General features: G+C 25.5%; 3 protein-coding genes and 1 long non-coding RNA gene across 6 annotated transcripts; 2 read left to right on the forward strand and 2 right to left on the reverse strand.

The window, feature by feature from the left end:
• The first annotated feature begins 9 nt into the window (after positions 1 to 9).
• On the forward strand, positions 10 to 5,077 carry LOC107992682 (odorant receptor 13a). Its single transcript, XM_017048701.3, has 6 exons — positions 10 to 970; positions 1,438 to 1,690; positions 1,877 to 1,980; positions 2,210 to 2,530; positions 2,670 to 2,945; positions 3,276 to 5,077. The coding sequence occupies exons 1-6, from the start codon at positions 776 to 778 to the stop codon at positions 3,333 to 3,335; spliced, it is 1,209 nt and encodes a 402-aa protein (XP_016904190.1). The 5' UTR covers positions 10 to 775; the 3' UTR covers positions 3,336 to 5,077.
• Positions 4,579 to 10,500, reverse strand: LOC107992683 (myosin regulatory light chain 2). The gene is made up of 5 exons (XM_017048702.3): positions 8,007 to 10,500; positions 6,275 to 6,502; positions 5,745 to 5,928; positions 5,540 to 5,612; positions 4,579 to 5,075 (listed from the first exon to the last, which is right to left on the reverse strand). The coding sequence occupies exons 1-5, from the start codon at positions 8,007 to 8,009 to the stop codon at positions 4,922 to 4,924; spliced, it is 642 nt and encodes a 213-aa protein (XP_016904191.1). The 5' UTR covers positions 8,010 to 10,500; the 3' UTR covers positions 4,579 to 4,921.
• LOC107992653 (uncharacterized) lies at positions 10,500 to 16,365 on the forward strand. 3 transcript variants are annotated; one of them, XM_017048668.3, is made up of 20 exons: positions 10,500 to 10,661; positions 10,740 to 10,805; positions 11,287 to 11,509; positions 11,596 to 11,761; positions 11,821 to 12,034; positions 12,132 to 12,411; positions 12,572 to 12,837; positions 12,936 to 13,119; positions 13,321 to 13,560; positions 13,658 to 13,748; positions 13,842 to 14,089; positions 14,188 to 14,362; positions 14,424 to 14,695; positions 14,798 to 14,909; positions 14,969 to 15,055; positions 15,178 to 15,312; positions 15,386 to 15,660; positions 15,784 to 15,908; positions 15,980 to 16,135; positions 16,208 to 16,365. In XM_017048668.3, exons 2-20 carry the CDS (start codon positions 10,778 to 10,780, stop codon positions 16,297 to 16,299), a joined length of 3,369 nt encoding a protein of 1,122 aa, XP_016904157.3. In that variant the 5' UTR covers positions 10,500 to 10,661; positions 10,740 to 10,777; the 3' UTR covers positions 16,300 to 16,365. The 3 variants fall into 3 exon arrangements, with proteins under 3 accessions (XP_016904157.3, XP_061939163.1, XP_061939162.1); XM_062083179.1 differs by lacking the exon at positions 10,740 to 10,805; XM_062083178.1 differs by lacking the exon at positions 10,500 to 10,661 and having other exon boundaries at positions 10,668 to 10,805; positions 14,188 to 14,353.
• Positions 15,680 to 17,190, reverse strand: LOC133667090 (uncharacterized). The gene is made up of 2 exons (XR_009832233.1): positions 16,828 to 17,190; positions 15,680 to 16,072 (listed from the first exon to the last, which is right to left on the reverse strand). It is a non-coding gene; the product is annotated as an uncharacterized LOC133667090 (long non-coding RNA).
• Between the last annotated feature and the right edge of the window lie 394 nt (positions 17,191 to 17,584).

A 17,584-nucleotide genomic window follows, 5' to 3' on the forward strand; every position in this document is an offset into this window, starting at 1 on the left:
TATCTATCATCTATCTCTTCCTTGGATATACAAAAAATAATATTGTCGTACATTGTCACAAACATTACAAGTATCACATCAATCTTATGCTATTTCATAAATTTCCAATTAAATTCAAATTAGACGATCGTTAGAAAACATTATTTCCGATTACACAAAACAAGATAACGCATAATATTAAATAACAGATCAAAAATACCTTCAAAAATCTTCTTTTTTAACTTTTTTTGCTTGAAAATTCATTTTTGTTTTACCTTCCTAACCTATCTCCACCGTATGCACTTATACCGAATTAAATATGTCATATCACACTTTATCTTTATCGAATCTCTATTTCACAATTAACAATAAAAATATCCACAGATTAATATCTCTTCTTTTCTGATACAACGTCAACATAGTTCTATCCAGAACTTTCTGTTACGCTGTTACACTCGATTGCCCCCCACCATACACAGTTTCACAATGAAGAGTTCTGCAACGCATCCTAAATCATGCATAACTCACCGATCATATACATTACGGCTAAAATACCATAGGAAATATCGATAGCATTTGCCAATGGATATATTTTAATACTTTTCCTTCGTGGAAATTCACGAATATCATTAAAGTCGAATATAAATGTGTCGGTTATACACGAATAAAAGTATATTTGGAGATGAAAGGGACGGTATGTTGAAACGATTGGTTCTGAAACTTTTGATGGATAATTGATAGAACGCTCTCTCCCTATAAATCCCTTGTCGTGCAATCTGATCGCTCGAAGATCAGTATGAATTTGAAATATCGTAAAGACCTTGCTTTTACCGTAGCATCTTTCTATCTAAGGGTCGTTGGCTTTTGGTTAACCACCAGTCGCCTGGAAGAATGGTTCAGAATAGGCATGGTCGGGTATACTATACTCGCGATCACCTTCTCTGCATGGGTTCAAATAAGAGGACTTTATTTCAATTGGGGAGACTTTAGCGTAAGTTTGTCAAAGTTGTGTCGTTTCTCAAAATTATATAAATCTTTTTATATAATTTTAAATTGTTATTATATCGCTCTATACTTGGATATTTCGCAATATTAAATAATTTAACGTAAAAGTTTGGATAATTTAAAAAAGTATATTTTTATTTTTGCTGCAGAAGAAATAGATTTATTTCTTATCTTTCTATCGATCTATCCCTTTTTTACAAAATTAATGAAACGACAATAAATTAATAAAGAAAAAAATATCGATATTTGTATAACAAATTTTTCGTAAAATTTGAATCCAAATCAAAGGCAGTTCCAAATTTGAAAACTTGATCGAATTTAGTCAATAATTTTATTTTTAATTTTCTTTAATGTTCTTTCGCGAGTATTGCTCCAAGGTATTCAATCGAAAGTACTTTGTAATTTTTTCGATCCTATATTTTGAATCGATAATATAATACCGCATTATTATAGGCCTGTACTTACATCGCATGCGATGGTTTGGGACTCGTCATGGATTTCTTCAAAATTTTCAGCCTATTCGTATATCAGAAGAAGTTTCTTGGTTTGATGGTATACATGCAGAAAAATTTCTGGCATTACAACTACGATGAAGAGGAAGACTTAATCGTGAAAGATACGAAGAGAATAACCGCGTATTTTGTCTGTATTCTCACATTTTCTTCTCTATCTTCGATTTTCACGTATATGTTCAGACCATTGTTGAGTAAGTTCATCAACATCTCTATAATTGTCGAATTTTAAATTCAATTTTTAATTTAACTTGATTCAATTGTTGCATCGTCAAGATTCAAATTTTAAAATAGAATGTAATATAATAAAGCATCAATTATATTAATTTATTATTTACATAATTAAATACGCATTTTAAATATTGTTATAATTATCTTAGCAAATATTGGAAGAAACGAAACAGATAGGATACTTATATTTAATATGTATCTGGACCTGCCATTGTCTATTTCACCGTATTATGAAATTGCATACACGATACAGGTATTAATCATTTTCTTATTGTTGCTTTTTCCCTATGCTCTCTTATCTATATAAAAATTTCTGTAAAATTTCTTTTCGACAGTGTACAATATTTTAATTCGAATTATTTAAAAAAATTATTTGCACCATATTTATATTTCAAACTTAGAAAGTCTTATTATACATTTATACATTTAATTTCTTGACGCGTTCGTGAATCGAGAAATAATTTTTCTCGTATTTTTGACAGATTGCTGCTTTAAACCAGGCCGGCAGTTGTTACTTTTGCTTCGACAATATATTTTGCATCTTGTGCCTGAACGTAGCTTGCCAGTTTCGTATATTACAATACAGAATAGCCAATGTGCCAATTTTAAAAATGAAAGAAAACCTCGACACGAATACAAATTCTTCAGACGAGTGTTACAACGCGTTTAAAAATTACATTCAACAGCATCAAGCTCTCCTCGACTTCTGCGAAACCCTCGAAGAGATATTCACAATAATCGTGATCGGGCAAATATTAATGTTCAGTATATTATTCTGTTTCCTTGGATATCAAGTGATCTTGGTCAGTATTTAACGAAACGTAATTATTCCTGTATCAAAAATTACTTATTTTCTTATTTTTTTTTTTTTATTGACAAACTTAAAATCTTTATTTTTCAACGTTGCAATTAAACATCGTGTACAATAACATTGATACACAGGCAGATCTCACCCTCTCTTATCGCATCTCCTTCATATCTTACCTATTCGCCGGTATGTGCCAGTTGTGGATGTTCACGTACAGTTGTGATTGCGTAACGCAAGAAAGCGCGAAAATAGCCTCGGCCGTGTACACCTCGCCATGGATAAATCTACCGATGGATAAGTTTGGGAAAATGTTACGACAAGATTTGCAAATTGTCGTCATGAGGTCAAGACGAGCCTGTTGCCTGACCGCGTGCGGTTTCTTTCCTATATCCCTTGAGACTTACACCAAAGTAACTATTATTTTTCACGAGATCGAAAAATGTCGAATGATTCGTCTGATTTTTATTTTCACAAAAAGATTGTTGATCTGTTAGAAACAAATTTCTAAATTTCTTGGTAGTGGAGTATTTAATATTTAATGTATAAAGAAGTATTTAATTTTTTATGAATTAAAAAGAATGATTGTTACTTAACTATGAACTTGCATTTAAAAAATTCTGGAAATGGAAATTTGTTTTTGTCGAAAGAAATTTTAACGAGAAAGACAGATTTTATTTTTGAAGAATGTTAAAATTTATTTTAATTTTTCTTCTATTCTTTCTTACTTTTTGCATTTGCAGATCATGAGTACCACAATGTCATATTTCACCTTGCTGAAACAACGAACAGTAGATACATAATTTCTTCAGTTTTCAATTTCACAAAGTGTCCTGGTCAACGAACAAATCGTTTAAACGAGAAAACGAGCAATGATTAAACAAAAAAAAAACAAGAAATATTCGTAATTTTAATCAATTCTATGTTATTCAATGACAATAAGGTATAACGGACTGATTCAAAACTTTCAAGTAAGTTTTTAAGTAAGTAAATTTTATTAATTAACAAATTAATTAAAACTTGTCTCGTAATACATTCAAAATTACTTTTTATTTTCATTATTTTTTAAACTATTATACGTTACCTATTTTACGAAGCAAAATTTTTACATTAATTGTATTTCACTTACTTCGTGTTAAATAAGACACCATGTTAAAATAAAATATAATATCTTTATAAAATAAAGGCACACAGAGCAAATATCGATTATTTTATTATAATATAATAATAAGTACTTTATTGCAATACAAAAGTTGTTCAAATGCTATATTGTGAAGATCAATTCTGAAAATCAAAACGTAAAAATTGATATACAAAAATATCGATTGAGGCTTATTTAAACTTGCTTTGGACAAAATGAGAAGGACAAAGTGTGATAGAGAGGTCTCTATCTCTATCTTCCTTCCTCTAAAATTGTTTATAACTTAATGAATAAGTTTCAACCGATATTTTTGCGTTTATTTTCTTCTAGAATCCTCTAGAATCGATCTTTCAAAAGTGTTCCATGAATATCCTGTACATACTTATATTAATGATTAATTATAAATCACATGTAATTGACTATCATCAACACACAATTTGATATTTTGCCAATTTCAAAGCAGAGAAGCTTTCAAGAAATTACGTAATCACAATTAAAAGTTTAATTTTAAGTTATGTCACATTATTGCATAACGCACGATTGCATCTTATATGCGTCGAAAGAAAAATAAATGATAAAATTTAAAACAAAAAATTAAATGGAATATAATTTTCTGCTAGAAATTTTTATATTCCAAATAATAAGTAATTATATTTTATTCGATGTGTATTACTGATAAACATTGTTTTATTGTTTTTTTATAAATGATACAAAATGTAAGAAACGTAATAGCTGATACTTTACTATACAAAAATTATTCTCTAAATGAATCACACGCAAAAACATTCTTTCTTATTTAATGTTGTCAGAATTCGTTTTGTAGAATTTTGGAAGGAAAAGATGCGTAATAATATTGAATAATATATATGTATATATATGACGGATCAAAATTAGAACAAGAATCATTGTAAAGTTTTAAAATAATTTTATTATATGAACAATATAATGGAGATTCAAAGCCTCGATTTTCGGCAGACGCGCTGTTTCCACTTCCAAGAACCTATTCATTCATCTATCCATTTCTTATTGCGTTTATTTTATCAAATCTTTAAGCATTCTTTAAAAATTATCGCGAGACAAATGAGAAGAAAAATATTTATAACAAACATATATATATATATTTTTACTTCTAATAAATCTGATTTTCGTCTTGGAAACGGATCAAGCGGATCTGACGCTAACACGAGACTTCGTTTTCAGTGAACAGAATTTTAACAGAAATTTGTTAATGCTGAGAGTCACTTAAATTTATTCCTCGTCCTCCTCCTCCTGTCCAGTCAACATTGCAATAAGACTTTGCGTGTCGATAAATCCCTTATCATCAATGTACATATTATCATACGCATCGTTGACCTCCTTCGCGGTAAATTTGTCACCATACGTCATCAAGGCGTGCCTCAACCTGAAAAGAAGAGATATTCAATTTTTATAAGAACGTGTTCGAATTGTCCGCCAATAATATTGATTAAAATTGCGGATCTGTTCGAATGAAAAATAGTCAGTAAATTTGTTCCTTTTGAAAGTTTTTTTTTTCAAATGTTTGCTACGAAGATAGTAAAAATATTTTTTAAACCAATCTATTAAATTATTTGAAAGAAACGGTGCAATTTATTTATTTATTTTTACACCAGATGGCGGTAAAGCGAGGCTTTATCTTCATCTCGCTTCATTTAACGCAATTTTTGTATCATAATATTTCTAAATATAACCTACAAATATATTAACAATTTGTATATTTTGGAATATGGAGAATTATAAGTGTCATTGCTGGATGAAATAGCTTTGTTTAACTCAACATTAAAGTAAGATAATGAATCTCCAATTTTTCCATAAAACTTAAAACAAAACCTAATTCTCATCACTCACCTTTCACCATCAATTTTACCATTGACATCAAAGGTACTGAAGGCAGCGATTACGGTTTCATCGTCATCCTGACCTGAGAATAAAAAAGAATAATATTATCAAAATATCGGATAATTATCGAAGAAAATTTCTAGATTATTCAGATAAATTAAAAAATTTGTATAAGTGTGATCACATATCTCTATGAATATATGCATATTGGTACCTGATCCCGACATGCGAGATGCGAACAGATTCAATAACTGAGTAAAGTTGATAGGAGCGGGAGCTTCGTTTAGCATATCGTCAAGCTCTTTATCAGTGACCAGACGGCCAACATTGTCAAAAGTGGCACGAAGATCGTTCTTTCCAATTATACCATCCTTGTCTTGATCCATAAGCTGGAATGCCTGGTGGATGTAATCGATAAAAAATATTATTCTTTATTATTCTTATTAATTATGAATCGAAGCCTCGACATACATGTTACAAAATACTTTTATTTGAAACTCTAAAGTAAATAACGAATAATCCAATTGAGATTGTCTTCAATGATTTTGAACTCGTCTTAATGTGATCAGTATAATGATTTTTATATTAGTGACAAAATTAAACGTAGAAATTTAATTCTTTGAAAAATGAATTAAAAAAAAATGGAGGGAAAAAAGTATTCTGAGCTTCGAATTTAAGATTTATGAATTTAAAAATTAGGTTTTAGAGTGTAATAATAATTATTCGTGTAAAATTTCGATCTACCTCTTTAAATTCGGCAACTTGTTTCTGAGTAAACATAGAAAACACGCTGGATCCAGCGCGTTTAGCTTTGCGGCTACCCCGACTACTTGCTCGAGTTGAGCCAGATTCTTTGGGTGTACTTGGTGCTGGGGTTGGTGGCTTTTCCGGTTCCGGTTCCGGTTCTGGTGGAGGAGGTGCTGGCGCTGCCTCCTCCTTCTTTTTAGTCTTCTTCTTCTTCTCTTTATCCGCCTAAAATTCATCGTAATTTCGTGTAACATTCGAGTAACGTTATTTAAATTTCTCCTGGGAGAAGAAAAATAAAAATTTATCAAACTTCTTCAAAAATTAAATCGATATTTAAATTTAATTTTTCCATTTCGTTCAACGGGTAAAATCAAAAAGTAAAATTTGTAAAAAAAAGAAAATACTTTATTTTTTCTTTGTATCTTTTTAATTAATACATTATATTATGTTTACAATGTTTATACAAAGCTTGTAACAATAAATATGCAATCTTCTTTGTAAATAAATCTTTTTTGGCAATTTTTTATCAAAAAAGTACAAGTCGCAACTTTTCAAAATATATAAAATAAAAAGATGAAAGAATAAGTCGATAAAATATTTAATACAAATTATTTGTAAATGGAACGAAACATTTTTTGAAATTATAATTGAAATTGCATAACAAAAGTATTCCAATTATTATCTAATTTAGCCGAGAGCGAGTTTGAATAACATCAAAGAAAATTCGGAAGGCGTTGCTCATAAGAGTTAAAAATAGGATCGTTCTATCATCCATAGTACAGTTGAAAATAAGCCAAGACAAATATAGACCGTTTATCCCGTACAGCCTCTCGAGTTACTATGCACTTACGTAATTCTCTTATTTTTATAATATATATTTAACAAATAAACAACTATAGATCTTATAAGACAAAGTAAACTCGATTCTATGATATCGTTCATAGCATAGCATAAAAAAAAAAATAAAATAAAATAAAAGAAATTCAACCATATCTAATTACACGTAATATAATTGAAGCAAATTGTATTCAAACATGAATTGTATATGAAAAATCGAATATCAGAAATTTTACAGACTAGTTAAACAGTAAATTTTTATTAAGATTAAACTTAAAATTTGTTATCTTTCCATTGAAAGATTTTCAAATCCAATGGTGTATTAAATATACGGCATATTTCCTATTGATTTAACGTTATAAAGTTACAATTTTATTGTAGAAAAATAATAATCGAAATCCAAAGTCAAAAATTTGATTCCAATTACAAGGATTAAAATCCAAAGCTGCGTCTACCAAATGGAACTCACGGAACAAAGCAAATAATAAATATATCCAATTAAAAAATGGGAACGGCCAAAAATCTAACTAGAGATCACTGTTTACACTTCATTAAAACACAAAATATCGTATATTTCGTGCAAATTTTTGCACTCTGGTGAATCCCATTCACATATATACAATCCCAGACACAGTTTACGATATACGATTCGTCTAATTTCCCAAAATTTACCCTTTTGCAAACAGGTCGAACATGTTTTTCCACCACCAATCACGTATACCAGATGCGTAACATTCTCCCCACTTTTTTTTTTAGAGAGAGAAAAAAAGGAAAAAATGAAATTCAACGGGAGGAGAACGGGAATCCCGAATATTTTTCCCGAGGAAAAATCCGATTTTTTAATCATCCAAAACCACGATGAAGCGATCACGATTATTACTCGATTACTTACCATGTCTACAGTTGGTTTGTAAGAGGATGGTACGAGATGGTCAGAACGAACCAACTGTCCGAATCATAGAAGTGAACTTGTCTAAGTAACTTTGCTTCATCTCCCCCACTACGTCACCGTTGCTTGAGCAGGGGTGCCTTGCCCGGGTACAACGCCAACGCCTATCTGACCATATTTAGTGCGAGCCACCTCAAAATAGCAACCCTTTCAACGTTTCGACTAAAACAGTTTGCCGAGAGATCGTAAGAGCCGTCAAGAGGCCGCTGGGCCCTTTTTCGCAGCTTTCGCAGATATACTTTTTTCGGGGGAAAAATATATATGAGTCAAGGATGGAGGAAAGTGGTTATTATGCACGGTTAAAATCCTTCCTCGATATCTGACGCTTGGAAGAAATTTTCTTCCGTCACCATTTTGCGGCCATCGTTGCGGAAGTGTCCTCCAATCCCTTCTAAGTTATTAATTTTCTATCTGACGTTTGTCGTTTTCTTCCTGCTGTCTTCGTTATGACAAATAAATTAATGAAATAAATATTTCTAAGTAATTTCTGTATCGAAGTATTGTAATGGATAAATTGGAAAATATCATGGATATATTTTTTTCCTTTTATTCATTTCTAATTCTTGCAAGTGATAAATTTTTTAAAAATTGTATTTAAATTATTTATTGAATCGATTAATAACTAATTTCATTTTTTAAAGTTCGATTTCGATTGAAAATTCTTTTTAGTTCCCTTTTCAATAAATTTTTTGTCGTTTCGATTAAAGAAAAATTTAATATTAATTTATATTTCCAATTAATTGATATTTTCAATTATTATTCTCTTTTATTATTTAAAAAAATTTGCAGTAAAAGAGATAGTAAATAATTTCTTGGCGCTAAAAAAAATATGAATGTGATATGATAATATCAATCATATTGTTTAATTTTTTGTATTATTGCTTTTTGCATTGATGAAAAAAAATTTTTTTGCGGTTTTCAAAAAATAAAATTTCGTTTAACAAGTTGTAAAGTTTATTTTTTATCGTGAACCATAAATGTGATAATTTAATTTATATTATAGAAAAGTATTGCAAAAATTATGGAAAAATGCCATTAAAACAACTTGTTAAAATGTATTAAGTAAATATGGTTTTTTAACGATTTTCTAAAAAAAAATTATCACTTTAATATTAAAAATAAAATGTTTAACAGTCAAGTATTTTTCAAATGTAATATAAATTTCCGGTTTATGCACCGGAATGATCAAAACACGTGGTTACTAAAAATATCTGACCGATATTTGAGATCAGAAAACATTAGCGTATTCTGAATACCTGAATTACCTCAAATTTTCAATGTGTCTTATCATTTTTCTTTTTTATATATTTCAAAAATAATTTAATATTAATAATTATAATAATTTCTGAATTTAATAAGTACACGACATTAATTAATTAAAATAATATTGCGTAAGTATATTAATAATATTTATGTATTTGAAGAAAAATTTATTATATTTAAAAGTTAAAGTACAAAAATGTATAAAATATCCAAAATAAATTAAATATTTAATAAATGAGGTAAAATTCTAAAATCTTTAATATATTTCAAGATGCTCATAAAAATATAAATTTGCATAATCAATATACTATTGAATATTACAGTTGTATCATTTGTCAAAAATTCTTTCGTGATAAAAGAAATAAATAAAAGAAAATTTCTTAAATATTAACAAATAAAAAATGGTAAATAAAAAGTCAAATAGCAAACAAAATAAAAAAAGGATTATCTTTAACATAAAATTGACTATTGATTATTTATAAAAAGAGCAACGTTTGTCTATTGCTTAAAAAAATATCTGTATATCCATTTCTAATAATAAACTACAATAGAACCGTTAATTATTTACATAGCTCGACTTAATAATAAAATCTGGCTTAAGATCATTATATACTGTGATCATTTTCACAACGAAATTCGTTTTTCCATCATTATTTATAGTATTTTCTTTCATTCTTTAAAATTTAATCATTTTTATCAATTATATCTTATTCATTTAAATAAATTATTAACTTTGGAACTATTTTGTATGAATATTTCCATTTTCAAAAAGTTTAAAATTCTTTAATATTTTATTACTATTCTAATTTTATTTTTAAAATGATAAAAATATATTAATTTTCAATTATTTAATTTTAATATATTTATACTCAAATTGATCCAAAAAATTGATTTAAAAAAATAATTTTATTTAATAAGAATACATTAACGCATAATATAAAAATAAAAATATAAAACATATATATAATATCATTTTATTAAAAATTTTTTTATTTTATAAAGATAGAATCATTTTAGAAAGATAGACATACAATAAATTATTATAAAATTTTATTTACTAAGTATATATTTAAGAGAAGAAAATTAAATAAATATATATTTCTAACTTCAATTATTTTATAAATAAATAAATTGTTAATTTATTAATGTACAATGTGCAATATATAATGCAATGTATAATAATTTTTTTGTCAAGTATTTTTATAACCTATGATTTCATGTACTTCCTCAATGGGAAAGTTGTGTACCATTTTTCGCCTTCACGATACTCCCACCATATCGTTCAAAGAAATAAGAAAGTAAAGACAACATGCCTTGACTGGTTTTCATTATAAGGTAACAGTCTGACGTAGTATAGTTTAGATCACAAATTATTTGTATTAAAACAAAAGTAAAAACTCAAATTATTTTTAGAAAAAATGTTTTTAAATGTTATTTTATAATAGAACAAAATGTGGTGGTTTTTTTTGTTAAATTATGGTGAGTGAAATATTATATAAAGAAAATATATTTTTGATTTTATTTAATAATAATTTTATCCATTTAAGTTTATCGTTTAATTTTGCTTGAAATTTTAAAATATGTATTCGAGATTTTTATAAAATATAAAAAATTACAGTAAAGAAATAATATGTTTATATCTTCACATATTTTTGAATATTATTCATATATAATAAAAAAATAATATTATTCTCTTTAATATAAATAAAATTTGTAAAATAATTAAATTGAGAATAACAGTAATAAAATAATTGTAAAATCATTATATCTTTTATTATATTAATAATAATAATTACCGATTTTCATTAACAATAATAATAATTATTAAAAAAATTAAATTTTTTTCAAAATTCTTTCCAATTTTTTAATATAAGTTTGAGTAAGTGAGTCATATTTTATATCTAAATCATATTAATAAATTTTTTATTAATTTCTTTATAATTTATTTATTTCTTTACAGTTAATATTGCATATTCGTTACATCTTGTCTCATATATTTCTTCTGGCGGGCTTCATGGAGAAATTCAATTTGAAAAAGCTACAGAGACATCCGTAAAAATTCGATTTTCACTCGAAACAACTTTACAATATCCGGAACAACAATGGTTTTGGTCAATTACTGAATTTCCTGTCGATTATACACTTATAAACGATAGATGTAATAGACAATATATTGGAAAAAGGTATTTTTCCCATTTTTTAATTAAAAAATTTATTTTCGATATATAATCACATATCTCATTTAAAAATTGCAACTTTAAATGTGTAGTATCATCAACTTAACAGAACTTATTGGACCACTTGTTATACCTGGAAATGAAACAGGATCTACAGAAATTTCAAAGATTAGTTTAACTGGAGAAATGGGTTTATGGGGCAAAGGTTTAATATTTGAAGATGTATATTCAGATAGAACCATTTGTGCTTCAATAACGGTAATTTTTAAAATATAAATCTTTTTGAAATATAATATTATAATTTTCTGAATTTTTAGGTACTAGAAAATAACGTAGAAAAATTTGCTGAAGTACGCTTTTACGATACTATAGCAGGAAGTATTTGGTTTCGATGGTTAGGTGATAATGATATTAGTGATACGATAATTTATGTAGATTTATATCACGTTAATAATAAAAAATTACGAGGTACAAACTATACAGAACATTATTGGAAAATTTATGTAACTGACATTCTTGACATCAGTAAAGGTATAATTTTCTTATAAATTATATCAAATTCATACTTCAATAATTTATAAATTCATAATATATTTTCACTAAATATCTATTCTTATTTATTATTCAGATAAATCAAGTTGCAACATTTTACAAACTATTTTTGATCCTGATAATGCGGGTAATGGTCAAGCAATTGGTGATATAGATATACGTTTAGGCAAAATAAAAGTAGCTGTAGATCATCATAATAGATATAAAAGTTTAGAAAAGGATTCAAAATTATCTCTATTACCTATTGATTTGCTTGAACCCTATCGTCAATTATATTTAGTCATATTTCATCCAAAGCATAAAAATTCCTTTTTAACATGTAGTAAGATTAATTACAGAAAACCTATCTTTGCTAAGTAAGTACAATTATCTATATTATTTTATAATTTAAATGTTTTTATATCTTTTATTTAAATTATATTACATTTATCAAACTATCTTTCACATATTATTATAAAATATCAGTATTCTTATTTTTCCTCATATTAATTTAAATTATTTTGGATTTGAATTTAGAACTTTAATTAATTCTCATGGTATCAAAGGAGAAGTATCATTAACTCAAATAATTCCATTTTACCCAACATGGATTAATGTATCATTAACACCAATCAATGACTTAAAAACAAGATTACGCTATGCTACTAAAATAAAGTCATATAGTATTCATGAACTACCTCCAGATCCAATAAAAATTTCAAGTACTACTGCTGAATTATGCAATACAACTAAACAAATATATAATCCAAATAATATTGATATGATGACAATACCACCTGCAGGTAAACATATTAAACTGTTTCTTTTAGTTAAATTCATTTATTTAATATGATATATTTAAATAATTGTATTCAAATATTAATGGAATAATCATATAAAGGATTTGGAACTCAAGATCAATATGCCATTGGTGATCTTTCTGGGAAACTTCAAGGACGTAAAGAAGGATTCTATCATTATGATATCTTACCAGGAAGTGCTAAACTTAATGGAATTTATTGGGATACATATCTTCCACTTTCAGGAATGTATAGTGTAATTCATCGAGGCCTTGTTCTTCATAAGTACTTATTATTTCTATACAAATTTTCTTTTTTTTTTTCATTTTAACTTTTATTTAAATAGTTATAAAGTTTTTATTTTATTTTTATTCTTATTTATATATAATTATTTTTATTCTTATTTATTAATAATAAATAAAATATAAATTTTTTAAAATAGTTTATATAAAATATATAAATAATAATGCATATTTTTCAAAACAGGTATAATGAAACTGATAATCAAAGTATCATGCCATGGATTTGTGGCACTATAAATCTTTATTTACCAGATAATACTGGAGAAATGCCAATAGTAACTGCACAAGTAATATATAGATATCCAATTGTTGGAAAAATAATTTTTCGCCAACCAAAAAATGAACCTCAAATGGATACTACTATTATAATTGAAAATTTAATTCATGCAGATGGTAATACTTTAAATAATTCAGGACATCATAGGTATGATATTTTAATGTATTTATTATCAAAAATCCTTATAACAAAAGTGTTTAATTTAACTATAATTTAAACAATTTAATAATTCAACAATATTTAGATGGATGATTCATGATAATCCACCAGGCAAAGATTATTATAGTTGGATGGATAGATGTTTAAGTACTGGTGAACCTTATAATCCTTATAAAGTATAATAATTAATCAAGTACAATATTATTTATATTATAATTTTCCTTTATTTATAATATTATATTTTTAAAAATATCACTTCAATTTATTAGGTAGAATGGAATTCAGATCATGAATATTGTTCAATGTTAGAAACATCATTATGTCGTGTAGGAGATCTTATAAGACATAATACCATTGATATTGCTGGTAAAAAATTACATGGGACTTTAATAAGTCGAAAACTCTTCACAGATACAATGTTAGCTTTATCAGGTCCTAATAATATATTGGGTAAAAGTTTAGTGATTTATGATGACAATGGACCTCGTGCAAGAGGAGAAAGATTAGCATGTTCAATGTAATTCCATATAAAATATAAAAAAAAATTTAATCAAATATATTTCTAATATCAAATTTTTTTACTAACATAACTAAGATATCAATATTTTTATACAGAATTAGTGAAACATATCGTCGCAAAGCTATAGTAAAAGATTGGTTTGGAAATGGAGAATTTATTTTGTTGAAAGGGAAATTACAATTTATACAACAAAATGAATATGATGTTACAAATCTAGAAGTAAATCTTGATGGATTAGATGAAAAAATGAATGGATATCATGTACATATGGTAATACTAATGCAGTAGAATCTCTTTTCTATTTATTTTAATGAAAGTTTATATATTTTAGACTCCAATTGAACAAGATTTAGAATTTCCATGTGAAAGTACATCCTTGTATGGACATTGGAATCCATTAAATGTTAATGTTAGTAATATACCATTTCCAGAAGAAGGAACAAGTGATCAATATGAAATGGGTGATCTTAGTGGAAAATTTGGGACTTTAGAGAATAAAAAAAGATATATGAAAACATTTAATGATACAATGCTTTCTTTATTTGGACCAACAAGTATACTAGGTCGAAGCATTGTAATTCATAAAAAAGAAAAAAATTTACGGTAGTTATTTTAATTTATAAAATTACTTTTTAAATTTTTTTCTATTTATTTTGTTTAAATACTTTATATACTTATCTTCAAATAATCTTTTTTTTTTTTAAGATGGGCTTGTTCAACTATAGAAAGAGGATATTCACCATCTGAAGCCATAGAATTAAGAGCAATTGCTTCTTTTCATCATCCACAAGGTTTTGCATATGGCTATATAAGAATGGTATTAGAAATGTAAATATAAATAAAATATAAAATATGATTTAATATTAATTATTATAGACACAACTTATTCATCAAGATGGAGGTCAAAGCGAAACAATAATTGAAGTAAATTTACGACATCCTGGAAAATATGATCGTAATATCGTAAGATAAAATTTATAATATAAAAAATAATATTATAGATAAAATTTAATTGAAATATTTATTAAGAAAGTTGAAAAAATTTAATAATAAATTTTGGATTAAATTAAAATATTTAATTATAGACAAAAGATCACAATTGGGCAATATATGTAAATCCTGTTGGAGTAGATGCAGCTGTTAAAATAAAGGATACTAGATGTGTAGCTGGTGGATATGTGTGGAATCCTTATTTTACACAATTAGCTGATCCTTTAAATGTATTAATTAAAATTATGTATAATTTCTATTTATATAAAATTTTTACTTTAATAAAAATAATTTTTTTAATAGGATGATCTATATAAACAAGAATGCGGTCCTGATTTACCACTTAGATGTTATGTAGGAGATATATCAGGTCGATTAGGTCCTATTAATATAGGATTGAAAAGACAAGTTTTTACAGATTCAAATTTTCCATTAGCAGGAGCAGTATCTGCAATGGGAAGATCTATTGTTATTTTTGACGAAAATTTTGGAAGTAATAAATTTGCATGTGCTAATATTGAACCTGATAACGATATTGTAAAATATGTAAATATAAGAAAACCACCACGTTTTGTAGCGTAAGTATATATTACATTATTTTATCTATTTTTTTTTTTTTTATCTTTTTCATTATTCTAAAATTTTATTAAAATTTCGAGATACAAATATTTTTACAATTCATTATTCAAACATTTTTATAGGGCACAATTTTTAGAAGATGTAAGAAAAATTATGGGAATTCCTCATTGGATGTTATCTATAGATAATAGAAAAACTAAAGTTTTATATAATGGAGCATGTATTCAATTTTTATTGCATTTTAAAGGTAAATAAAAAATATATAATTTTTATAAGTATATTGAATTTAATGGATTTATTTTATAATTCTATATTTAGGTCCAATTGCTTACAACTTAGAACAAGATTTTAACAAACTTATATCAATTGGACGCTTAGATGTACCCAGTTTATATATACCAGGATATGTTCCTAAAAAAAGAAATGGAACTTTAAATTACCGTCAATGTGGAAATCGGGATCCGAGTGATAAAAGTAATGATTTTATAACTAATAATATTTATTCTAATTTATTTTTGAAAATAATCAAAATTTTAATATTTTTAGATTTCAATATTTTACTTCAAAATATATCTTCACTATTTTATCCAAAACTTATTTTAATTATTACTACTTATATTATACTTAAATTAATATAATATTTAAATTAATTCTTATAAATTATAAATAATATTTATGTATATAATAAATATTTTATGAAATAATTTATCCTATTTTAAAATAATTTAGAAAGCGAAATAAATTATATAAATTTATATATAACATATATTATTTTTATACATCTTAATATATTTTTATTTTTATTTTAAAAAATAAATTTAATTAGATATCGAAATCATTTCTTAAACATATTTTTTTAAACAAGTATTTATAGACGAATGGAGCAAATAGTGGATTAAGATAAAAATATTGGTAGAATAGAGATAAGGTAAATATATTGAAAATAGTGCCATTTTCCAAAAAATCATAAATAAAACATACAAAGAAAGGACAAAAAATAATGAAAAGAATATAGAAATAGGATTAGAATTAATAGATAACGCTACCTCTTGAATATAAAAGACATCTTCAAAAACAAGATAAGGTAGAGTAAGAATTGAAAATAAGCGTCACCTTATGAATACTTTTAAAAAGAATTTTCAATAATGCTAATTGTCAATTCTTACCTTATATCTATTTTTCTTTCATTATATCTTTTATTTATATTTTTTTTTTGTGTTTCATTTGTGTTACTTTAAAAATGTTATTGATTTCAATATTTTTATCTTATTTCTATCCTTTCCCCATTATTTATTCTCTTCGTTTACAATTATTTTCAATATACGACAAAATATTGAATGTCAATTAAATAAATTTAATTTATTATTTTTTTTTCAAAATTACATATTTTAATTTTTAATAATAAAATAAAAATTATAAATAAATAATAAAAAATAATAGATATTACATTTATAATGTATATCTAAAACGATGTAAAATCTAATATAATTTGATATGTGCAAATGTTTTAAATCGACAATAGATTTAAATAAATGAAAGCCTGAAAAAATAAAAAAAAATTTTGAAGCTTTCTGCCAGAAATAATTATCAAAAATTTATTTATTATTTTTCGTTTGTAATTTTATTAAAGCAATCTTAAAACACGTAAATATTAACTCTTCATAATTGTTATAATATATATCATAATATATTCATAATATAAAATAAGAGGAACTTAATATCATATAATTTTAATAAAATGTTAATTTATAATATATTTTTAACTCAAAATTTAGAATGTATTTATAAAATATATTTGATGCTATATATATCTCATTATATTTCATTTACTTACATATATTATTACAATTTGTTGCATAGATTAATATAACATAAAGAAAAAATTTTATCGACTTAAATTCATTTTAAAAATTCATTTTATTA

The sequence above is a fragment of the Apis cerana genome, linkage group LG12 (genome assembly GCF_029169275.1).
Source record: "Apis cerana isolate GH-2021 linkage group LG12, AcerK_1.0, whole genome shotgun sequence".
Taxonomy (NCBI): Eukaryota; Metazoa; Arthropoda; class Insecta; order Hymenoptera; family Apidae; genus Apis; species Apis cerana.